The sequence below is a fragment of the Miniopterus natalensis genome, chromosome 1 (genome assembly GCF_054644295.1).
Source record: "Miniopterus natalensis isolate mMinNat1 chromosome 1, mMinNat1.hap1, whole genome shotgun sequence".
Taxonomy (NCBI): Eukaryota; Metazoa; Chordata; class Mammalia; order Chiroptera; family Miniopteridae; genus Miniopterus; species Miniopterus natalensis.
Genome location: NC_142081.1, coordinates 163,057,501 through 163,078,642, shown reverse-complemented (window position 1 = coordinate 163,078,642; position 21,142 = coordinate 163,057,501). Strand labels below are relative to the sequence as shown.

Sequence of the window (21,142 nt, the reverse complement as noted above, 5' to 3'; positions counted from 1 at the left end):
TATTAAATCTAGTAGTTTTCTGGTTGAGTCTTTAGGATTCTCTATGTACAATATCATGCCATCTACAAATAACAACAGTTTTGTTTCCTCCTTTCTAATTTGGATACTTTTTATGTTTTCTTCTTGTCTGGAAAGATCCAAGATGGTGACACACTGAGTGGAAACTACACTGACAATCTCTTGGGACCAAAATGGATTTACAACTAAAATATAGAAAAACCATCCTGAAAATCAACTGAAGGCTAGCTGGAAAGCACCCTCACAACCAAGAAGAAAAAGTGGAGACTGCATAGAGACTGGTAGAAAGTGCAGAAACAAAAGGGCTGGCTGGGCTCCCACAGGCAGCAACTGAAGCTCTGGAAAAAGATCTCAGCTGTGGGGGTTCCCACTGAGGACTCTGGGGCCTAAACCCCAGGCTGGGCTTCCCATCCAGGAGCACCAGAACTGAGATAGGTGCCCACATAACATCTCACTGTGAAAAGCAGCTAGGTTTCTATATGACAGGGAGAGGTGGCTGGAAATGTAGGCACCCTCTTAAAGAGCCAACACAGTTTCATGTGCAGCCACTCACCTTGGGCTCTGACAGAGGGAGGGCAGGGTGGCGTGGAGCTCTGTGGGGAGAATCTACTGTTGTGGGCTCTGGAGAGTGAGATCTGGGTTCCTGTGCTGAGTCATTCCTCCAGACTGCAGAGGACATCTTTCTCAGTTAGACAATTTTCAGCTTTTGCCTGAGGGGAGAAGCAATTGCCCCAACCTGCTGGAAAACCTCCTGCTCTACCCAGAGGAGTTTCTACAGCTTGAGGCTTGTTGAAAGACTGATAACAATTAGCCAACCCACCCTGTGGAGCTTCTACAGCCTCAGACTAATTAAGACAATCAGATTAATCAGCCTGCAGCCAGAGGCAGGCCTCAGCATGCTTTGAGTCTTTGCCTGATCTGGTTCTGGGTATAGGCCTTGGAAAAGCAGGCTTTGGTGTGCATCTTGGTCTGTCTAAACCCACCCAGCCCCAGCAGAGGAGACCTCAAGCCGAGGGTTGTTGATAGCTCCAAACAAGGTACTCAGGGCCAGTCACAAACTGTGTCTGACATTGGCCTGCGCCAGGGACCCTCCAAAAAGACTGAGAGTCCTAGCAGATCTACCTAATACTTAGAAACAAACCCCCAAAGGCAGCCAAAATGGGGAAACCAAAAAACAAGCCCCAAATGAAAGAACAAGAAAAATCACCAGAAAAAGAGCCAAATTAAATGGAGATAAGCAGTCTCTCAGATATAGAATTCAGAATACTGATTGTAAGGATGCTCAACAACATAAAAAATAATATGGAAACTATGAAGAAAATGAAGAGTGACATAGCAGAAATAAAGAATACATTGGAAGGAATAAACAGCAGATTAGAGGAAGCTGAGGATCGGTTCAGTGAATTAGAAGACAGGGTAGGAAAAAATCACTCAATCAGAGACCCAGAAAGAAAATACAATTAAAAAACAGTAAAACCACAATGAGGTATCACTTCACACCTGTCAGAATGGCTGCCATCAACAAATCAACAAATGACATGTGCTGGCGAGGGTGTGGAGAAAGGGGAACCCTAGTACACTGCTGGTGGGAATGCAGACTGGTGCAGCCACTATGGAAAACAGTATGGAGGGTCCTCAAAAAATTAGAAATGGAGCTGCCGTTTGACCCAGTGATTCCACTCCTAGGAATATATCCTAAGAATCCTGAAACATTCATCAGAAAGAATATATGCACCCCTATGCTCATAGCAGCAGTTTACAATAGCTAAGATCTGGAAACAGCCCAAGTGCCCATCAGTAGATGAGTGGATAAAAAAGCTGTGGGACATGCACACCATGGAATACTACGCAGCTGTAAAGAAGAAGAATCTAGTACCCTTTGGGACAGTATGGATGGACCTGGAGAATATTATGCTAAGTGAAATAAGCCAGGTAGCGAAAGACAAATATCGCATGATCTCACTTGTATGTGGAACCTAAAGAACTTAATAAACTGATGAACAGAGTAGATTCAATGACATGGAAGCATAGATGAGACTGATGAATGTCAGAGGGATGGAGGAGGGCGGGTGGGTGGAGGGAGAGAGAGTAACCAAAGCATTTCTATGCATATATGCACAACCCAAGGACACGGACAATGGTGGGGAGAGGGACTGGGGAGGGGGAAGGGATGGGGTGGAACGCGTCATTGGGGAGAAAAAGGGACATCTGTAATATTTTAAACAAAAATAAAATTTAAATAAATAAATAAATAAATATTAAAAAAACCACACAAAAAAACCAGGAGGACAGTCTAAAGGAGCTGTGGGAAAACATGAAATGTAACAATATTTGCATTATAGGAGTTCCAGAGGAGGTCGAAAGCAAACAAGGGTTACAGAAACTGTTTAAAGAAATAATGGCAGAAAACTTTCCTAACCTGATCAAGGAAAATGTCACACACTTTCAGGAGGCACAGAGTCCCAAGCAAAAAGAACCCAAAGAGGCCCATGCCCAAGACACATCATAATTAAAATGCCAAAAATTCAAGACAAAGAGAGAATCTTAAAGGAAGCTAGAGAAAAGCAATCTGTTACCTACAAAGGAGCTCCCATAAGGGTGTCAGCTGACTTCTCATCAGAAACTCTACAGGCCAGAAGGCAATGCCATGAAGTATTCAAGGTAATGCAAAACAAGGATCTGAAACCAAGACTACTCTATCCAGCAAGATTAACATTCAAGATAGGTGGTGAAATAAAGAGCTTCCCCCCCTCCCCCCCAAAAAAAGCTAAAGGAGTTTATCACCACCAAACCAGCATTACAAGAAATTTTAAAGGAACTGTTGCAATTAAAAGTAGAAACAGAGAAAGAGAGAAACATAGGCATAAAGAATTAAAGTGGCAATATATAGATATCCATCAATAATAACCTTAAGTGTAAATGGACTAAATGCCCCAATAAAAAGATATAAGTTGGCTGAATGGATAAGAAAACATGACCCAAATATATGCTGTCTACAAGAGACCCGCCTCCGAACAAAAGACACACAGGATGAGAGTAAAGGGAGGAAAGAAAAATTTCCATGCAATTGGAAAGGAGAAAAAAAGCTGGGGTAGCAATACTCATATCAGCCAAAATAGACATAAAAAAATAAAGACCATACTGAGAGACAAGAAAGATCATTATATAATACTAAAAGGATCCATCCAACAGAAGGATATAACCCTGATAAACTTATAAGCACCCAATGTAGGAAAACCTAAATTTATAAAAATCTTCTAGAGGACTTTAAGGGAGAGATTTACAGCGGTACAGTCATACTAGGGGATTTTAACACCCTACTACTTTAGTAGATAGGTCTTCAAGACAGAAAACCAACAAGGAAACAGTTAACCTAAATGACACACTAGATCAGATGGATTTAATCGACATTTACAGAATACTCTACCCCAAAGCTGCAGAATATACATTCTTCTCAAGTGCACGCAGGACGTTCTCAAAGAGAGACCACATGTTGGGACACAAAAAAGTCTCTACAAGTTCAAGAGGATTGAAATCATATCAAGCATCTTCTCGGACCACAATGGCATAAAATTAGAAATCAAACACAATAAAAACACTTAAAAACACTCAAACACATGGAGGCTAAATAGCATGTTTTTAAACAACGAATGGGTTACCAAAGAGATCAAGAAATAAATAAAAAATGTCCTGGAAACAAATGAAAATGAACACACAACAACTCCAGATCTATGGGACACAATAAAAGCAGTCCTGAGAAGGAAGTTCATAGCAGTACCAGCCTACCTCAAAAAACAAGAAAAACTTCTAATAGACTCTCTAACCCTACAACTTAAAACCTTAGAAAGAGAACAAGAAAAGCTCAAAGTAAAAGGAAGGAAATAATAAAGATCAGAACAGAAATAAATGATATAGAGACTAAAAAAAAAAAATACAAAAGGTCAATGAAACCAAGAACTGGTTCTTTGAAAAAATAAAAAAGATTGATGAACCTTTAGCCAGAATCATCAAGAAACAAGGGAGAGGACCCAAATAAACAAAATCAGAAATGAGAGAGGTGAAATAGCAACTGACCCAACAGAAATACAAAGGACTGTAAGAAAATATTATAAACAACTATACACCACCAAGCTGGACAACTTGGATGAAATGGATAAATTCCTAGAAAAATACAACTTTCCAAAACTCAATCAGGAAGAGTCAGAAAACCTGAATAGGCCGATAACTGCTGATAAAAGCCCTGGCCCTGATGGCTTCACAGGGGAATTTTACCAAACATTCAAATAATTAACACCTATCCTCCTCAAGCTATTTCAAAAAATCCAAGAAGAGGGAACATTCCAAGCTCTTTTTACAAGGCCAGCATTAGCCTAATTCCAAAACCAGATAAAGACACTACAAAGAAAGAGAATTACAGGCCAATATCCTGCTGAACATAGCTGTTAAAATCCTCAACAAAATATTAGCAAATCGGATCTAGCAGAATATTAAAAAGATCATACACCATGACCAAGTGGGAATAATCCCAGAGATGCAAGGCTGATACAATATTCTCAAATCAATAAATGTGATACATCACATAAACAAACTGAAAGAAAAAAATCACATGATCATATCAGTAGATGCAGAAAAAGCATTTGATAAAATCCAACACCCATCTTTGATAAAAACTCTCAGCAAAATGGGAATAGAGGCATCATACCTCAACATAATAAAAGCCATATATGACAAACCTACAGCCAACATCATACTCAATGGGCAAAAACTAAAAGCATTTCCCCTAAGAACAGGAACAAGACAGGGGTGTCCAGTTCCACCACTCTTATTCAACATAGTACTGGAAGTCCAGACAAGAAGAAAGCATGCAAATACCAGCTGAGTTGTTACTTTCTCCTGGATGCCTTCCCTGCCTCAATGTCGAGGCTAGAATTCTTATCTTACTTGACCTATGGCAATGCACTGTTTGTTTATTTGTCCCTTTACCACAATGAACTATGTGCCTATTAAGACAAGGACAGCATATGACTTGTTAATTGTCATATTGCTGGCACATGACAGGCACTCAGTAAATAACCGTTATAAGATATGCATCTGGTTTATCCTTCTGTAGTTCATTTGTGTGAACTACAAAAGTTTGCAAAAGGAGTACATCCAATACAATCAGTAATAACAACAAATACAAAACTAACTACCATTGGTCATTTACAATATGCTAGGCACTATGTTAAGCAGTTTATAAACATTATTTCATTTAATCTTTATATGAGGAAGATGCTATTATTATCCTTCTTTTACAGATGAGGAAACAGGCTTAAAGAGTTTACCTGGGGTTTTTTGTTTGTTTTCAGAATCACCTGTGACTATACAGACTATAATCTATATTTATTAAATGTTTATAGATACAATGAAAGAATAAAGAAACAAGTGTGTATATAACACATTTGTGACTTGAACATTCTAAAATTTCTTTGAGTTGCAGAAAGTTTTAAGAATACTTGACTCTATTTACCTTACAGTTCTTTTCCCAAAACGAGGCAGGAAGAAGCTGTACTGACAAATGAGTCTTCACAATTCTAGGAGATGCCATCTGGTTTAATTGTTCTACCCCTGATTTATAAAAAATATTAAAGGTTAGACAACTTCAAAAATTATAAATATTTTTGTAGATTTTATAGATATTTAAAACATAGAAGTAACTTTAAAATCTTATGCTTTATTAATAATAATACATACACTATGACAATTTTAGATAGAGAAAATAATAGAGAAAAAATAAGATCAAATAAAATTTCATCACTTTGGAAAAATCATTATGAACCTTTAGGTAAGCAGAACTTCTATGTAAATATATCTATATGCCCAGACTCACAGCCATCCAAATACAATATATGCACATAAAACTTATTATTTTCTAATTATCCTTTTTCCTCAATATATTATGCTGATATTGCAATGTCAAGAAACATATGACATCCTAAAATTTGTAATGATTTTCCAGTGTTATTACACTGCTTCAAAATATTCTTTTGTTGACTATCATGATGTTTCTAATTTTTTACAATATTAAAACAATGTGTAATGAATATCCTTTTGCATAGATTCTTAAACAATATATGGATATCTTTCTAGTGTTTAAAGTATTATCACATTTAGCTCAAAGAGAGAGAAACACTCACATATCATGAAGCTCTACTGAAGGCATATAAGAGCTATCATTCACTCTTTTCTAGACACATGCTAAACTTTATCAAGATTTTCTAAAAATTTATCTTTATGGTTGAAAGTATTATAGGTGTCTCATTTTTTGCCCCCAATTGACGTTCTCCACCTCACTCCCACCCCCTCCCCAGGCCTTCACCCCATTATAATCTGTGTTTATGGGTTATGCATATATGCATAAAACTTCTTTGGTTAATCTCTTCCCATCCTCCACCCCTCTTTCCTCTAAAATATGATCTTCTATTGCATGCGTGAATGTCTCTAGATCTATTTAGTTTGTCAGATTATTTTGTTCATTAGCTTCTTCTTAAAGAAGACCCGTAAATATTTCATATAATACTGATCTGGTGGTGATGAACTCCTTTAGCTTTTCCTTGACTGAGAGGCTCTTTATTTGGCCTTCAGTTCTAAATTATAGCTTTGCTGGGTAGAGCAATCTTGGTTGTAGTTCCATGTTTTTCATCACTTTGAATATTTCTTGCCACTCCCTTCTGGCCTGCAAGGTTTCTGTTGAGAAATCAGCTGACAGTTGTATGGGTGCTCCCTTGTAGATAACTAATTGCTTTTCTCTTGTTGCTTTTAAGATTCTCTCTTTGTCTTTAACCTTTGGCATTTTAATGATGATGTGTCTTGCTGAGGGTCTCTTTGGGTTCTTCTTGTTTGAGACTCTCTGTGCTTCCTGGATTGTAAGTCTATTTGTTGCACCAGGTAGGGGAAGTTTTCTGTCATTATTTTTTCAAATAGGTTTTCAATTTCTTTCTCTCTTTCTTCTCCTTCTGTTACCCCAATAATACGAATTTTGGGCTGCTTGAAGTTGCCCAAAGGCCTTCTTATAAAATGTTCATATTTCTGGATTCTTTTTTCATTTTGCTCTTCTGGTTGGGTGTTTTTTGTTTCCTCATGTTCCAAAATGCTGATTTGATTCTCAGAATTCTCTACTCTACTGTTGATTCACTGTAAATTATTCTTCATTTCAGTTTGTGTAGCCTTCATTTCTGATTGGTACTTTATTATGTCATCGATGGTCTCACTTGTTTCTTAATAGTGTTACTAATATCCTTGAACATCCTTAAACCAAAATGATGAACTCTGTATTTAGTAGTTTGCTTGGTTCTATTTCATTTCCTTCCTTTTCTAGAGATTTCTTTTGTTCTTTTCTTTGTAACATGTTTCTATGTCTCCACATTTTGGCTGCTTCTAGGTGTTTGTTTCTGTGTATTAGGTAGAGCTACTATGTCTCCAGGAGTTTGTTGAGTGGCTTTGTGTAGTAGGTGTCTTGTAGGGTCCAGTGGCTCAGCCTTCCCAGCCCCCTGAGCTGGGCCTTCTAGGTGCTCCCCTGTGTGGGCTGTGTGCACTGTCCTGTTGTAGTTGAGCCTTAGTTGCTGTTGGCATCACTGAGAGGAATCGACCTCCAGATCAATCAGCTGTGAGGACCAGCTGCAACTACAGCTAAAGAGCTTCTGTGCTGGAGATACCCCTATGGAGCAGGACTTACTTCAGTGGAGCTTTGGTGTTCACCAAGTGTGCCCCTTGAGTGTGACACTCATGGATGTGGTAGGGTTGTAACCCAGTGTGGTCAAGTCTGACCACCAGGTGCACTGTCTCTAGGGCCCCTGGGAAGGTGCAAAGTTAGCCTGTGCCAGTGCCTTGCCCAGGGCCACCCAGAATGAGCTACACAGCAAACAGTAGTTGGCTGCTACTTGTGCTGAGCTTGGAGGTGTCCAGGATAGGCCAAGCTATGAGCCAATGCAGGCTGCTGCTAGTGCCAGGCCTGGGGCCACTTATCAAGCCGTATGGGGTTCGAGAAGCCACTTGCACAGAAAAGCCACTGGAAATGGCCTGGATGAGCTTGCAGGTGGAGAGGGGTGGGGCCTCCAGGAATCATGGGGTGGGGCCAAGGGTGGGAAGTCAGGTGCTGGCGATTCAAATATGGTGCCTGCCTGCTGGCTGTGTGCGGGGAGGACTCGCCAAAAGAGCCATGGCCTCTGCCAGCCCTTCTGCCTGGGAGGAAGCCGCCCCTCCACCTCTCGCCCGGATTTCAAGCAGGTTAGTTCCTCCCCAAGTGTCCCAGGTCCTTTCAGGCTGCTGCCCGGTGCTGGGCTCAGAGGGAGAGCGTCTGAATGAGTTGGTGTGTGGGCCCTTTAAGAGGAGAGCCTGGGGCTCCCGCAGCCTCCACGTCCCTTAGGGAGAGTCCCCGCTTGGGACAGCCTGAAGGTGTGGGACTTTTCTCGGCCCTGGAGCCCTGGGATGGGGGCCTGCTGTGGGGCTGGGACCCCTTGCTTCTCCAGGAAATCTCCACTACCGAGATTCCCTCCCTGGTTTAACCCGCGGCACCAGGTGTGGGCCCATGGCCGCGTCTCCGGGATCCAGCCCTGATTCGCCCGCGTCTCCACTCCTGCTACCGGTCTTGGTGCTTCATCAGCTCCCTGGTTTTGGGGCTTCTGTTCAGCCAGATTTCAGGAGGCTCTGAGTGACGGTTCTGTATGTGAGTTGTAATTTTGATGTGGTTGCAGGAGGTGGTGGGTGCAGAGGTTACTTACGCCTCCATCTTATTTTCCCCTACTTTATCAAGATTTTAATTTAAATTTACATGCTTTGCCATGTAGAAGACATAATATTAATTGCCAGTTTTGCTTACAGTCTCTTTCCTTATACTGTCTCTATCCACACTTTAAAATATATATATTATAGCTTTTAAAATCAACTTAAACATTACCATTCATCATGTCATCTTTTTTGCATTCCAGGAAAGGTATTCGATTAAAAATGACATCTTTTTTGCACTTTTCCACATCACCCTCTTTAAAGATCATGTCCACAATTTCACTCAACCAGGTTGTACCTGTAAAAAAATAAACAAACCTCAGTCTCCCACTGACCATGCTGGGGTGGTGATGGAAGTGATGAATTTATAGCTGGATAAAGTAGGGTAGTGCTAATGCAGTATTATTTTAAAGGTGCCAGAATAGCCACAGGGCCCAAAAATAACCTCAATAAATAAGGATGAATATTTTAGTAAAACATACCTGTGGTAGGAGTCCCAAATTGTCCATGATGAATTGTGACATTGTTCAAGCTGATAACAGTTTGGATCTAAACTTTTACATTTAAAAACTAAGGAGGCTTGAAATATAGATGGATACACTGAAGCGTGTTTTGAAACACAAATTTTACTGATAGTTTTTTATGCCTCAAGTTGTCTTAGTTCAGAGGATGTAGGAAAAAATAAATCTGGCCCTTGCCCTGTGGTGATTAAAGGCCATTTTAAGAATTAGAAGCAATGTTCAGTAATTACAACAGTTATTTTTTCTTACTGTGTTATAACACCAGTTAGTACAAGGATTTAAAGGACTGCAAAAGGGGAACATTTAATTCAGTATGAAGCCACTGCTGTGATGTTTCAACAAGAAATGTCTTAGAGGGAACATAGTAAGTGAGCTTAGCCTTAACAAATTATTGGCATAAATTTACCAGTTTTGTGAGGTAGGGAAGAGTTTTACCAGTCAGAAGAACTGTCCTTTTTTTTTTTTTTTTTTTCAAATCAAAGGTCAGATACTTAAGAATACTATAGGGGTAAGGAAAAGAATTGGAAATAGATTGTAAAGTCTAGATCAAAGAGTCTACCTGAAGAGATGGGTGGGAGTGAGGCTATGGAGGCAAGCAGACAGCAAGCGTAAAATACCTTGTAGTTCATACTAAAGAGTTCACATTGTTTTCTTAAAGTTTGGAGAGGCATAGGCATACATTAAGTAAAAGAGCGAGACTATTGTGGTTGTGTTTTAGAAGTCATCTAGTGGGAGAGTGAGGGGTCAATAAGAAGAGTGATAAGAGAACCTGTAAGGCTGTGAGTCACAATGATAAGAGGAAACAGGACTGAATATGGAGGATGAAGATGTGGAAGTGAGTTTTCAATAGCTCTCAGGTGTCCCCTTCAGATGACTGGTATTGTGCTGACACCGACCCTGATACTGATCCTATTGTGCTGATGGGAAGAGATGTGAAGGAGCAACTTCAGAGTCAGAGGAGCCAAAGACATATTTAGTGCTAAATGGAAAACAAGATAGAGAAGTCTGGATTGGACCATCCTAATTTCTGAAGGTCTGTTATTATAAGCATCCAAAACTGTAATTAACTATTGAGCTAACCTCAGAAGAAGAAAAAGTTACTTAAAAATGAAGTTTGGGGGATGGACTTATAGAGGAGCAGGTTAGCTGAAAAAGAGGGTTTTGTTTTTTTGTTTTTTTAATCTGTGAAAATTGGTTATACATTGTCTATACAACAATGATAATAATGACACAAGGTAAACACAGTTCATAGTCTTAAATTTTAGTTATAGTTCTATACTTATCCATCTATATTATATAATTTTCTAAAGTAGCCAACAATAGCCTAGCTGATTCAGTGGTTGAGCATCAACCTACGATTCAGGAAATCAAGGTTCAATTCCTGGTCAGGGCACATGCCCGGGTTGCTGGCTTGACCTCCAGTGGGGCCATGCGGGAGGCAGCCGATCAATGACTCATCATTAATGTTTCCAACTTTCTCTCTCTCTCTCCTGTCCCTAAAATCAATAAAGATATATTTTTAAAATAAAATAAATATAAAATAGCCAACACTACCCATTTTTCTTTCTTTTTCCCCCCACTATCGACCAACTTGATATTATTGATATTTCTAGACCATTCCATCCAACAGTAGAACATTGTCATGTGTACATTCACCAGCTAGATTGTATTCTGAGGCATTAAACATGGTTCAATAAATTTAAAAGGATTGAAAACATACAAAATATCTATATATTTTTTTGTTAATCCTCACCAAGTATATTTTTTCCATTGCTTTTTAGAGGGTGGAAGGGTGTGAGGGAGGGGGAGAGAGAGGGAGAGAGAAATATCAATGTGAGAGAGACACATCAATTGGTTGTCTCCTGCACACATCTGACCAGGGCCGGGGATCAAACCTGCAACACAGGCATGTATCCTTGACTGTGAATAGAACCCATGACCCCTAGGTGGCTGGGCCAAGACTCTAACCACCAAACCACATTGGCTAGGGCCAGAATATATTCTTTGACCATAATGGAAATAAATTAAAAATCAATAAAAAATATATCTGAAAATTAGACAACACACTACTAAACCATACAAAGTTTGAGAAAAAAATCACAAAGCAATTAAATGCATGGTTTTCTACTGGCACAAATGATTATGCATTTACAGTTTTATACACCATATTTTACAAACAAACACACATGTACATGTATTTGAAGTTGAAAGTTTCATTTGTTTGAGTTTATCTGAAATGAATGGAATTAGAATAGCTGAATGTAATTGATTGATTTTGATAGGGCAAACAGGATAATCATGCTGTGGCTCCATATAATGGGAAATGCTCCTCCTAAGGAACATAATTCCCAAGGGGAACACAGTATCACAAAAATATAAATGCAATGCATTTCATGTTATTCTAAAATTTTTATAAACATGGTATCCTTAAAAATGGGTAATTTATTTATAGACTGAAGTTCACTGAACTCTCGGTTGTGAGCTTTCTTAGGGGGTGAGGAAAAACATTTCAGCAGTAGCTCAATCAGTTCAGTGTGTGAAGGGGAAGCCTAAGGAAAACATTGAAACGTCTCAGCTTTGTGAAAGAGACAACCAGATGTCAGCCTGAAGAGTAGATTTTTCTGCTTCCATGCTGTGCAGACAATGTCATAAAAGGGATAATAAACATATGGAATAAATTATTGAAAAAGGCAATTGAGGAGAGCACAGATGAGTTCAAGAGACAGCTAGACTTGTTTCTGGAGAAGGAGAATTGATGACTATTATGGGAAAGCAGGGGGTTTGTATTAGCCTGCATGGGTATTTTTTCTTTTGCATACTTTTTACTATTTTAATTTACATTTTATGTATTTTGAAATCTCTATTTTAAGGAATATATTCCCCAAATCATACTGCTTTTCACAAACAATTTTTTTTTTCAACTTAATCTTCCATAAGGTCACATAAGCTTAGACTTGGGGCACCAAGAACTATTTCCTATAGTTTATTTAGCACACTTTGCTGATACTGACTGCAGTTTTTATTCACTAATGTAACCTTTCTCTTACCTGTAATCACTGAGAGTTCAGCTTTACCTGTTTGTTCCTCCTCAACTTCTATCTTTCCAATCATGATCATGGCTAAATCTCATAGTGTTTAACCAATTGTGTTGAATATTTATGATTATTCCTAACTCCCTTCAAGTCCTATCTTGAAGTATTTTCAAATCACCTGGGGCAATTCTGTAATGTAAACAATATACTCTCATCACACTTTAAAATGGAAGTTATGGGTTGTCTCCTATTCCTCATATTTTTTAAAATACTTTTTTATTTTTCAATTACAATTGGCATACAATATTATATTAGTTTCAGGTATATAAACACATGATTAGACATTTATATAACTCAAAAAGTGATCACCCTGATAAATCTAGTACCCATCTGACACCATATATAGTTATTAAAATATTATTGACTCTATTCCCTGTGTTGTATTATACATCCCCAAGACTATTCTGTAACTGCCAATTTGTACTTCCTAATTCCTTCACATTTTTCACCCACTTGCCAAGCCCCCACCCATCTGGCAACTATCAAAATATTCTTTGTATCTGACTCTGTTTCTGTTCTGCTTACTCCTTTATTTTGTTTCTTAGATTCCACATTCAAATGAAATCATCTGGTATTTGTCTTTCTCTGTCTGACTTATTTCTCTCAGCACAGTACCATCTAGATTCATCCATGATGTTGCAGATGTCAATATTTTATTATTTTTTATGACTGAGTATTCCCTTGTATATATACACCACTTCTTTATTCATTCATCTATTGATGGACACTTAGATTGTTTCCATATCTTGGTTATTGTAAATAATGCTGCAATTAATATATGGATGCATATGTCTTTTTGATTTAGTGTTTTGGGTTTCTTAGATAAATACCAAGAAGTGGAATTGCTGGGTCCTTCTTTGTCTTTTGTTATAGCCTCTGTTTTAAAGTATATTTTGTCTGGGTACAAGTATTGCCACCCCAGCCTTTTGTTTTGTTTCCATTTTCGTTAACTATCTTTTTCCATCCCTTTACTTTCAGCTGGTTGAAAGGACTGGCCATGACCACCATGAAGGATCTGCTGTGCAAGGGCCAACTCCACAGAGCGGAACTCACTTCAGCAGACCTCAGGTACCCGCTGAGTCAGGTAGTGCTTCAGCTTGGTTTGAAGCTGTCCACCATGTTCACCAGGTATGCTGACTCTAAGGCCTCCTGGGAGCTTCTGGCCAAAGTCAGCCACCACCTGTGCTTTGCCTGAAGCCACCTGGCATGAGCTACAAAGTGATATGCAGATGGCTGCTACTTGTGCTGGGCTTGGAGGTGCCCAAAAAGGCCAACCTGCAAACCAAGGCCAGCTGCTGTTAGTGCCAGTCCTGGGACCACTTGGCAAGAGGTGCACCAGATGCTGGTTGTTTGAGAGATTTAAGAAAGTCCGCAGCATGAGCCAAGATGTTGTTTGCATGGGAAAGCCACTAGAAATAGCTTGGATGGGCCCACAAGTTGGGTGGGGAAGAGTCTCAGGGAATTACCAGAATGGGGTGAATAGTGTTAGCCAGGTGGATGTCTACCTGTTCTGTGGAGGGTGGGCTCATCAAAGGAACAATGGTGTCTGCCAGCACTTGTGCCTGGAAAAAAGCTGCCCCTGTAGCCTTTGCACTGGTGCCAGACAATTTAGTTCTTCCTGGTATGTCCAAGGCACCTTTTGAGCTGTCGCCCCAGTGCTGGAGCTCAGAGAGAGTGACTCCAGGTAAGTCAGTGCATGGGCCCTTTAAGAGGAACACCTGGGACTCTACCAGCCTTCTGTCTCACTCAGCTACAATGTCCACTGATTTTTACAGCTAAAAGTTATGAAGACTTCTCTTCCTAGTACTGGTTCCCTGGACTTAGGGGCCTGGTGTGGGACTGGGACCTCTTGCTTTTCAGGGGGGACCTCTGCAACCAACATATCCTCCTGTTGCCTAACCACCACACCTGTGAGACCAGCCCATTCTGTGTCTCCACCCCTCCTACCAGTCTCAATGTGGCTATTTCTTTATATCCTTGGCTGTACAACTTCTGTTCAGCTATATTTCAGGTGGTTCTGAACGATGGTTGTTTTATAGGTTAGTTGTAATTTTGATGTGATTGTGGGAAGTTCCAAGTACTACTTTTGTCTACACCATCATCTTGACTAGAAGCCAACAATACCCATTTTTCAATGTTACTACTCAAGGTATAGGTATAGATTATGGCCTTAGAATAGAGCTATTATATGACTCTTTTTCTATGTCTACCAAAACTACTATATCTGTTCTTATTTAATATGGGGAATGAGTATGGAGGAGGAGAACAGCTTAATATTTACCATTCAAGGTGAATCTGTCATTACTAGGAGAAAATGGAAAAACAGACATAGTAGGGAGACTTACCAGATTTGGGATAGGTGACAATAACTATGTCATCTGATCTTGCCTGAAATGTCTCCACATCATCCCAATGTCTGATAAAATCTTTATACATTAGAATTCCATGGACCCGGCCAAAGAATTCAGAATCATCACCTTTGGAGGAATCCATCATACAGTGGTACACTAAAAGAAAAAAAAAAGGTATGTTTCCACTTTGTAAGTACTTTATAATGTTTTAGCATTAATAGTAGCTCTGTATATTGAGATTTTCTTGTTTAGCATTTCTTAGCTGTTGAGCATAATGGGGTAAATCTGTATTTAAGAATTATATAACATTACCTCAGTGCTTTAAGAGTTTCTAATCCGTTTAAGCAGATAAGTCTAACAAATAAAAGAATAATAAAATGCAAGGCATTATAAAGTTTTAAAAACTATATAAAAATATGTTATACATTGATATTATCATTTATGCATAATATTTATATATAATAAATTCCATAATGAATGAAAACAATAGAGCCTTTAATTCTCTGTCAAAATTGCTGGGCATATAAAAAGATAAGAGGTTCAGAAATACAATAATATTTTGGCAAAGAATCATTCTGATTAATTATGTCTACATTAAATAACAATAAAGCTGATGTTCACACTTGATAGCTATTGCCAGATCTCAAAGTGAGTTTCCTTGGTTCTTGAATATTTTACACTTAATGAAAAAATTCAAATGCTTATTGAGTGCATTTAAAAGAAGATGAAATTAATAACATTGTAATCAATATCCAAGGACCAATTCTTGAGGATATAGAAGGTTCCTCTGTGACTACTGACATTATCTTTACTTTTCTGTCTCACTTAATCATTAGTATAGTAGTGGACACTCCCATTGAGTGACTTGGTTGAAAATTATAAGGTTAAACCAAATGGTTATCAGTTGATAATTCATCTTCCAGTTCCATGAAAATCCATATCATGTTCAGGGTTAGTCATGGAGTTTTTAATTAAGCAAATTTTCTTTCATTGACTTCTAACTTCTTTCACCACTATCTCCCTCCCAAATTACCCCATTTTGAGTTTTTGATATAGCATCTCAACTAATTTTGTTCTTCTTTCTAGACCTTTTGTTCACCCTTGCCCAGAAAGCTGCCTGGTAGGTTGTTATACACTTATAGATTTGTGACTTCTGTAGCTTTTATTGTGTTTTTCAGAGAGTTTGTATAATAATAGGAGGCCTTTGAAGGCAGTATTTCTTTTAGCCACCTAATGTGTTTCCTTTAATAGAGAATCCCAATCCATGAGAGACATTGTAAAGAGGAAATGAAATTAGTAGATACTGAAACAAATGGATTATCCCTAAGGAAGAAATATCTGTGGTGAAATTTTAGAAACATAAGTATACTACAAATGAAGTTAAATAACTAAACCACTGACTTATGCTGAAGGCTTCTTCTGGTAGTGTTTTCCCCACTACATTTCTAGGCTGCACGTTACAGATGTAAACCTTTAGATGCTGCCTCTTAACTCTTACTCAGCAGCACCTATGCTAAATCCCATGATTCTATCTCTGTTATTTTCCTTTCTTTTCTATTGTTAAGGTCACTGCTGTATTTAGAAACCTCTCCAACTCTTGATTGAATATATAAAAATAGCATTTCCCATTGGCCTTCCTGTAAAAAGTTCATATATCCCCTTTCTATAATCACCAGAGAAAGGAAAATGAATGTTATTTACTTATGTTGTGCCAGACTTAAAAGGTATTATTTTAAAATCTTATTTGTAAGCCATAAGGGTCTTTGAAAAAGCAGACATCATTATCGATTAGGTTAAGTTTGTCCTGCAGGAGACTTCTTAAGGATGGAACCATATTTGTCTTACACAAGGAAGGATAAATATGCACACATCTATGCATAGATGTAAATAGCGCATGTAACTATATTTTTTTGACACAATTGTTGAAAAAAATTAAACAATATAGAGAAAATGAAACTGCCCTCTTTATTCTATTCTTTAAGAGATAACACTCCTCATAGTATTGTATTTATGCTTCCAAATATTTCAATATATGTTAAAATCTACACTTATGTATATATTTTGCATTATATTTTATATTTATTTGTAAACTATTTTTTTTCACTGAACTATATAATGTGAACATATTTTGGTGTTGATATGTAAATTCTGTTTTTATTCTTATAATTGACACATAGTCGTCCATAGTATGGATGTAACATAGATGATACAATCCTTTCTTGATAGAAATTCTTATTTTTCCCTTTTTTTTTTTTTTTAAATAAGTAGTACTTTAATGAATGTCTTTGAGCATATGTATTTCCACACTTATCTTTGCAGTGATAAAGGAATTGTCAGAATAAAAGTTATGCACATGTAAGGTATTGATAAATATTTTTAAACAAATCACTTAGATATTGTACAAATTTGGACAGTATATGAAATTGCCTATTTTCTCACATCATCCCCAGTACTAGAAATTATTTGTTGTAATTTTTTTTCATAAGAAAATATATATTTTTTAATCTGTATTTCATAGCTATTTTGTAATTTTTCATATTTTCACATTTTGTAAGTTTATTGGTTATTTTAATCATTTTGATCCATTTTTCCCATAAGAATTATTGCTTTTTCCTGATTTATATTTAGTAATTTATTATATATATCTTGTATATATTATTATATATAATAATATATATTGTTATAATATATAATAATATATATTATATATAATAACATATATTATATATAATAATATATAATATAGATATCAAAGAAATCTGTTGTTTTTCCATTTTTTAAATATTGTCATCTAGGATATTATTGTTCATAGAATCAAGTGTGTTAAATTTTTGCCTATGATTGATATGGCTATCTAAATATTTAAATATGCTCATATAATGCAAAACACATGTATTAAAAGTTTATACATTTATATTAATTTAGATGATTAATGTGTACATATCAGAGAAAATAATTTTTAAGAATATAGATTCCGCCCAGCCAGTGTGGCTCAGTGGTTGAGTGTCAACCCATGCACCAAAAGGTTGCTGGTTTGATTCCTGGTCCCCGCACATGCCCCTGTTGAGGACCTGATCCCCTGTAGAGAGTGTGCAGGAGGCAGGTAATCAATGTTTCTCTCATCGATGTTTCTATCTCTCCCTCTCCTTTCCTCTCCCTAAAAATCAATTAAAAAGATATTTTTAAAAAATATGGGTTCTAAAGTTGACCACCTTGGTTTAAATCCTAGCTCTGTTAATTGAAATTGTATCACTCTGGCAAATTAACTTGACTGTGCTCCATTTTCTCATCTACAAGTTGAGAATGATAATAATTATACTTACCTGAAACAGTTATTGAGAATTAAATGAGGGGACAAGCCTGGCCAATTATAAATGCTTTAAAAGTATGAGCTTTTATTGTTATGCCACATCTATATGATAGTGTAGAAGAACCAGACACTTGGACTCTCTCAGTAACAGTACATGGTAATATATCTGTTCAAAGCAGGGGAAATATTTGTTGTCAAAAAATTCCCAAGAATGTAAACATAAAATTGTCTGAAGAAACTCATAGTCAGTGATCTGTGTTCTACTGGAAAGGGTAAAACTTATAAAAGTCCAACATGAATTTTGCCTCTGTTTATTTGTCTAAAGTTCTCTGGGACAAACCAGTATGACATTCATTTCATTTGGGCCCCAGATTGCACAACAGAAGACAGATACAATATAAGAGTTTTTCTTCTGTTTGTTTTTAGCCAAAGAATAGCTTAACATTTGTTTTGGAAGCCACAGAACAATATTAATTATGGTTGTTCTTACCAAAAAGGGGGAAAAAATCAGTTCTTAAGGGCAAACTCAACTCTTTCAAAACCTCCCTCTCAGGTATATCAGAGGTAATCTCACCAAAATTATGATATTTTGATTAAAATCAGTCTTATTAATAAATCAGCTGGCTCACCAAACCTTCCTTGCTCTCAGAAAATAGATCTCTCACTAGGGGAAATGTATATAAAAGGAATCACTTGCCCTCCCTACTAATTTGTTTATTCATGTGAACAACTTCCTTGTTGTTCTTCCAACTTTGAAAGAATTGGTTTATAGTCTATTGGGAGTAGCTGACTTATCATTAAAGAGTTATTTGACTTTTGGCTGCCCCTTTATGATCAATTTTGGACTCAGAATTAAACTAGGTGACACATAATAAAATCTCTTTCTTTGTTTAACTTTTTATCTTATATCACAATGTATGGACATACTCTCTAGCTGCTCTGTTTGCTCTGTTCATATTCAAAGGCGTACTTTAGTTAACTGAGTATGTAGGTTAATGTTGTCTAGAAACACCACTAAATTTTTTTTTTTTAATCTGATTCATAGATTCAATTGAATTCAGAAAGACTTTCCTTTGTCTCTGTATTTCTTCTTTCCTGCCTGTTTCCTTCTTCTTTTTGCCCTCCCTTTCTCCATACTCCAATCTGCCTTTCACTCAGCAAGCGCTTTCCGTGTGAGTGCCTGCTGCACCCCCAGGCACAGTGTCCCGGGCTGGGGTGCACCGTGAGTACATGCACAGGCTCGCTTAGTCCTCACAGCCTTGGACTTACCTAGATTTAGGGAAAGCGGCTGAAAGCAGAGAATGTCCTTTTGTACATCATTTTAGCCCAAGCCTCAGCACTATGTCACAAAGTAGATGGTCAAAACCATTCATTAAATTCAATTGTTACTTCAAGTTTCTCAGGGTTCTGCCTTGCTTTCTTTATCAGTAAAATAGAGAATGTGTCTAGTGAACAGGACTTATAAGGTAACTATGATACTGCAGCTTTATGTTAAAGCTCTTTAAACAGAAAAGCACTACATAAATCCAAGATGTTATTTCTAATGACAAACAAGTGATTTAAAAATCCTTTAAATGCTTTACATTATTAAGTGACCAAAGGATCGATAAATACTTTATTCTTCCTATATTTCTTTTTTTTTACAGCTTTGTGATATACAGTTTGCATCTATATTTTCTATATGTAAATCTCTATATTAATATTGGTAATAATAATAAAATACAACCTGTCCAGATGATCCTGTGAAGGAAACTGGGTGATTCAGTGAAGTTTTCCTCAAATTGCCACTCAGGTTTTAAGCTGCAAAAAAAGATGAGTTGTGCATCTGAGATATTTCTGAGAAGCTTTTATTCTTAATGCCAGAGAAGGAGGCGGAGATAAATTTGTGGGCTTGGCTTTGTAGAGTCTGTGATGCAATGGAGTAGCACTAATATAGATACATACCTGCAAATGCATTCAGCCACACATAGCCATGCTCATCATGCAGAGACGTAGAAAACCTCTGCTGTTATTTTTCATTCTTGGCTCATAGTCAAATTCCTAGATTTGCCAGTAGCAATCAGTGGGTGGGAGAGGGGGAGGGCGAGGAAGTGAAGGGGAAGATGGGGGAGAAGATTGGAGCAAAGTATACAGCAGTTTGGGAAGAAAAACCCTCTTACTCACTCCTGGTGAATAATAAAATGGTTAAGGTTGACCTTCAAAGAATAAACTTCCTGGAGGAGTGAGAGGAGAGAAGAAAATGACAGGGAAGAAACAAGAAGGAAGTGAGGACCTTGGATCAGGAGACCAAGCTTAGTTTACTAAGTAAAACCTGTCAAGGAAGGTGTTGTAATGATTGGTTGTGTCCTAACAAATCAACTGGAAAGTATCTTCTATTTAAAATCTTTGCTTTTAGCTCTTAAATCAAAAATTAGCCCTAAAAATCAAAAATAGATGACAGCTAAGGAAAGAATTTAACATCACTCACCTTTAGATTATTATTTTTTAAATCTCACTTCTCTCCACTCTAAATTACATGCTTAATGCAAGGCTTAGTATGGAATCTCCAGGTAAAGTTATCTATTAATGCCATTGGAATTTAGAAAAGAGGATGAGAAAAATAAATGCCAAGGGTTTATGGACTCTATGAAGCCTACACCTTTCTTACCACATCTCTGTACCTACTCTGTCTTTAGTTGAGAAAATTTTTCCTTGCTACCATACCTCCACCTCCATCAATACATCCAACTTAGCTCCAAACCTGATTAGTTTTCATTTGTCTCTCAATTTTGATTAGATTGCACTGCCTTTTGAAAGGCCTTTGGTGATTCTTGTAAGACTGAATATCCCTTCAAGCAAGGTTCAAAGTCCTTGCTATTACTTACTCCACTGTGCTGAAGTTAAAATTTTCTTATCTAGCTTCTTTATCAGGAAATTTATTAGACTGTATATAGCTTAACAACAGGTCCTACTCTGTAATCAGCACACTGCATGGCATCTAGAGTCTAGGGATTGAATATATACCAACTAAATAAAAGTGGCTGGAGTGTTCAGGAAAAATAAAAAATTAAGAGAACCATAGTTGTTAGTTACTGAAGGCATTACCTA

The 21,142-nt window shown here is 37.5% G+C and overlaps 1 protein-coding gene across 1 annotated transcript in view; it reads right to left on the bottom strand.

Annotated features, from left to right (window-relative positions):
* Positions 1-19,928, bottom strand: part of LOC107541934 (sulfotransferase 1E1-like) — a 32,417-nt gene extending 12,489 nt beyond the window's left edge. The window contains exons 1-4 of the mRNA XM_016219119.2: positions 19,782-19,928; positions 14,740-14,901; positions 8,954-9,079; positions 5,528-5,625 (exon numbers count right to left, since the gene is read on the bottom strand). Coding sequence (XP_016074605.2) covers positions 5,528-5,625; positions 8,954-9,079; positions 14,740-14,890 — 375 coding nt within the window. The 5' untranslated portion in view covers positions 14,891-14,901; positions 19,782-19,928. The remainder of the gene's footprint in view (positions 1-5,527; positions 5,626-8,953; positions 9,080-14,739; positions 14,902-19,781) is intronic.
* Between the last annotated feature and the right edge of the window lie 1,214 nt (positions 19,929-21,142).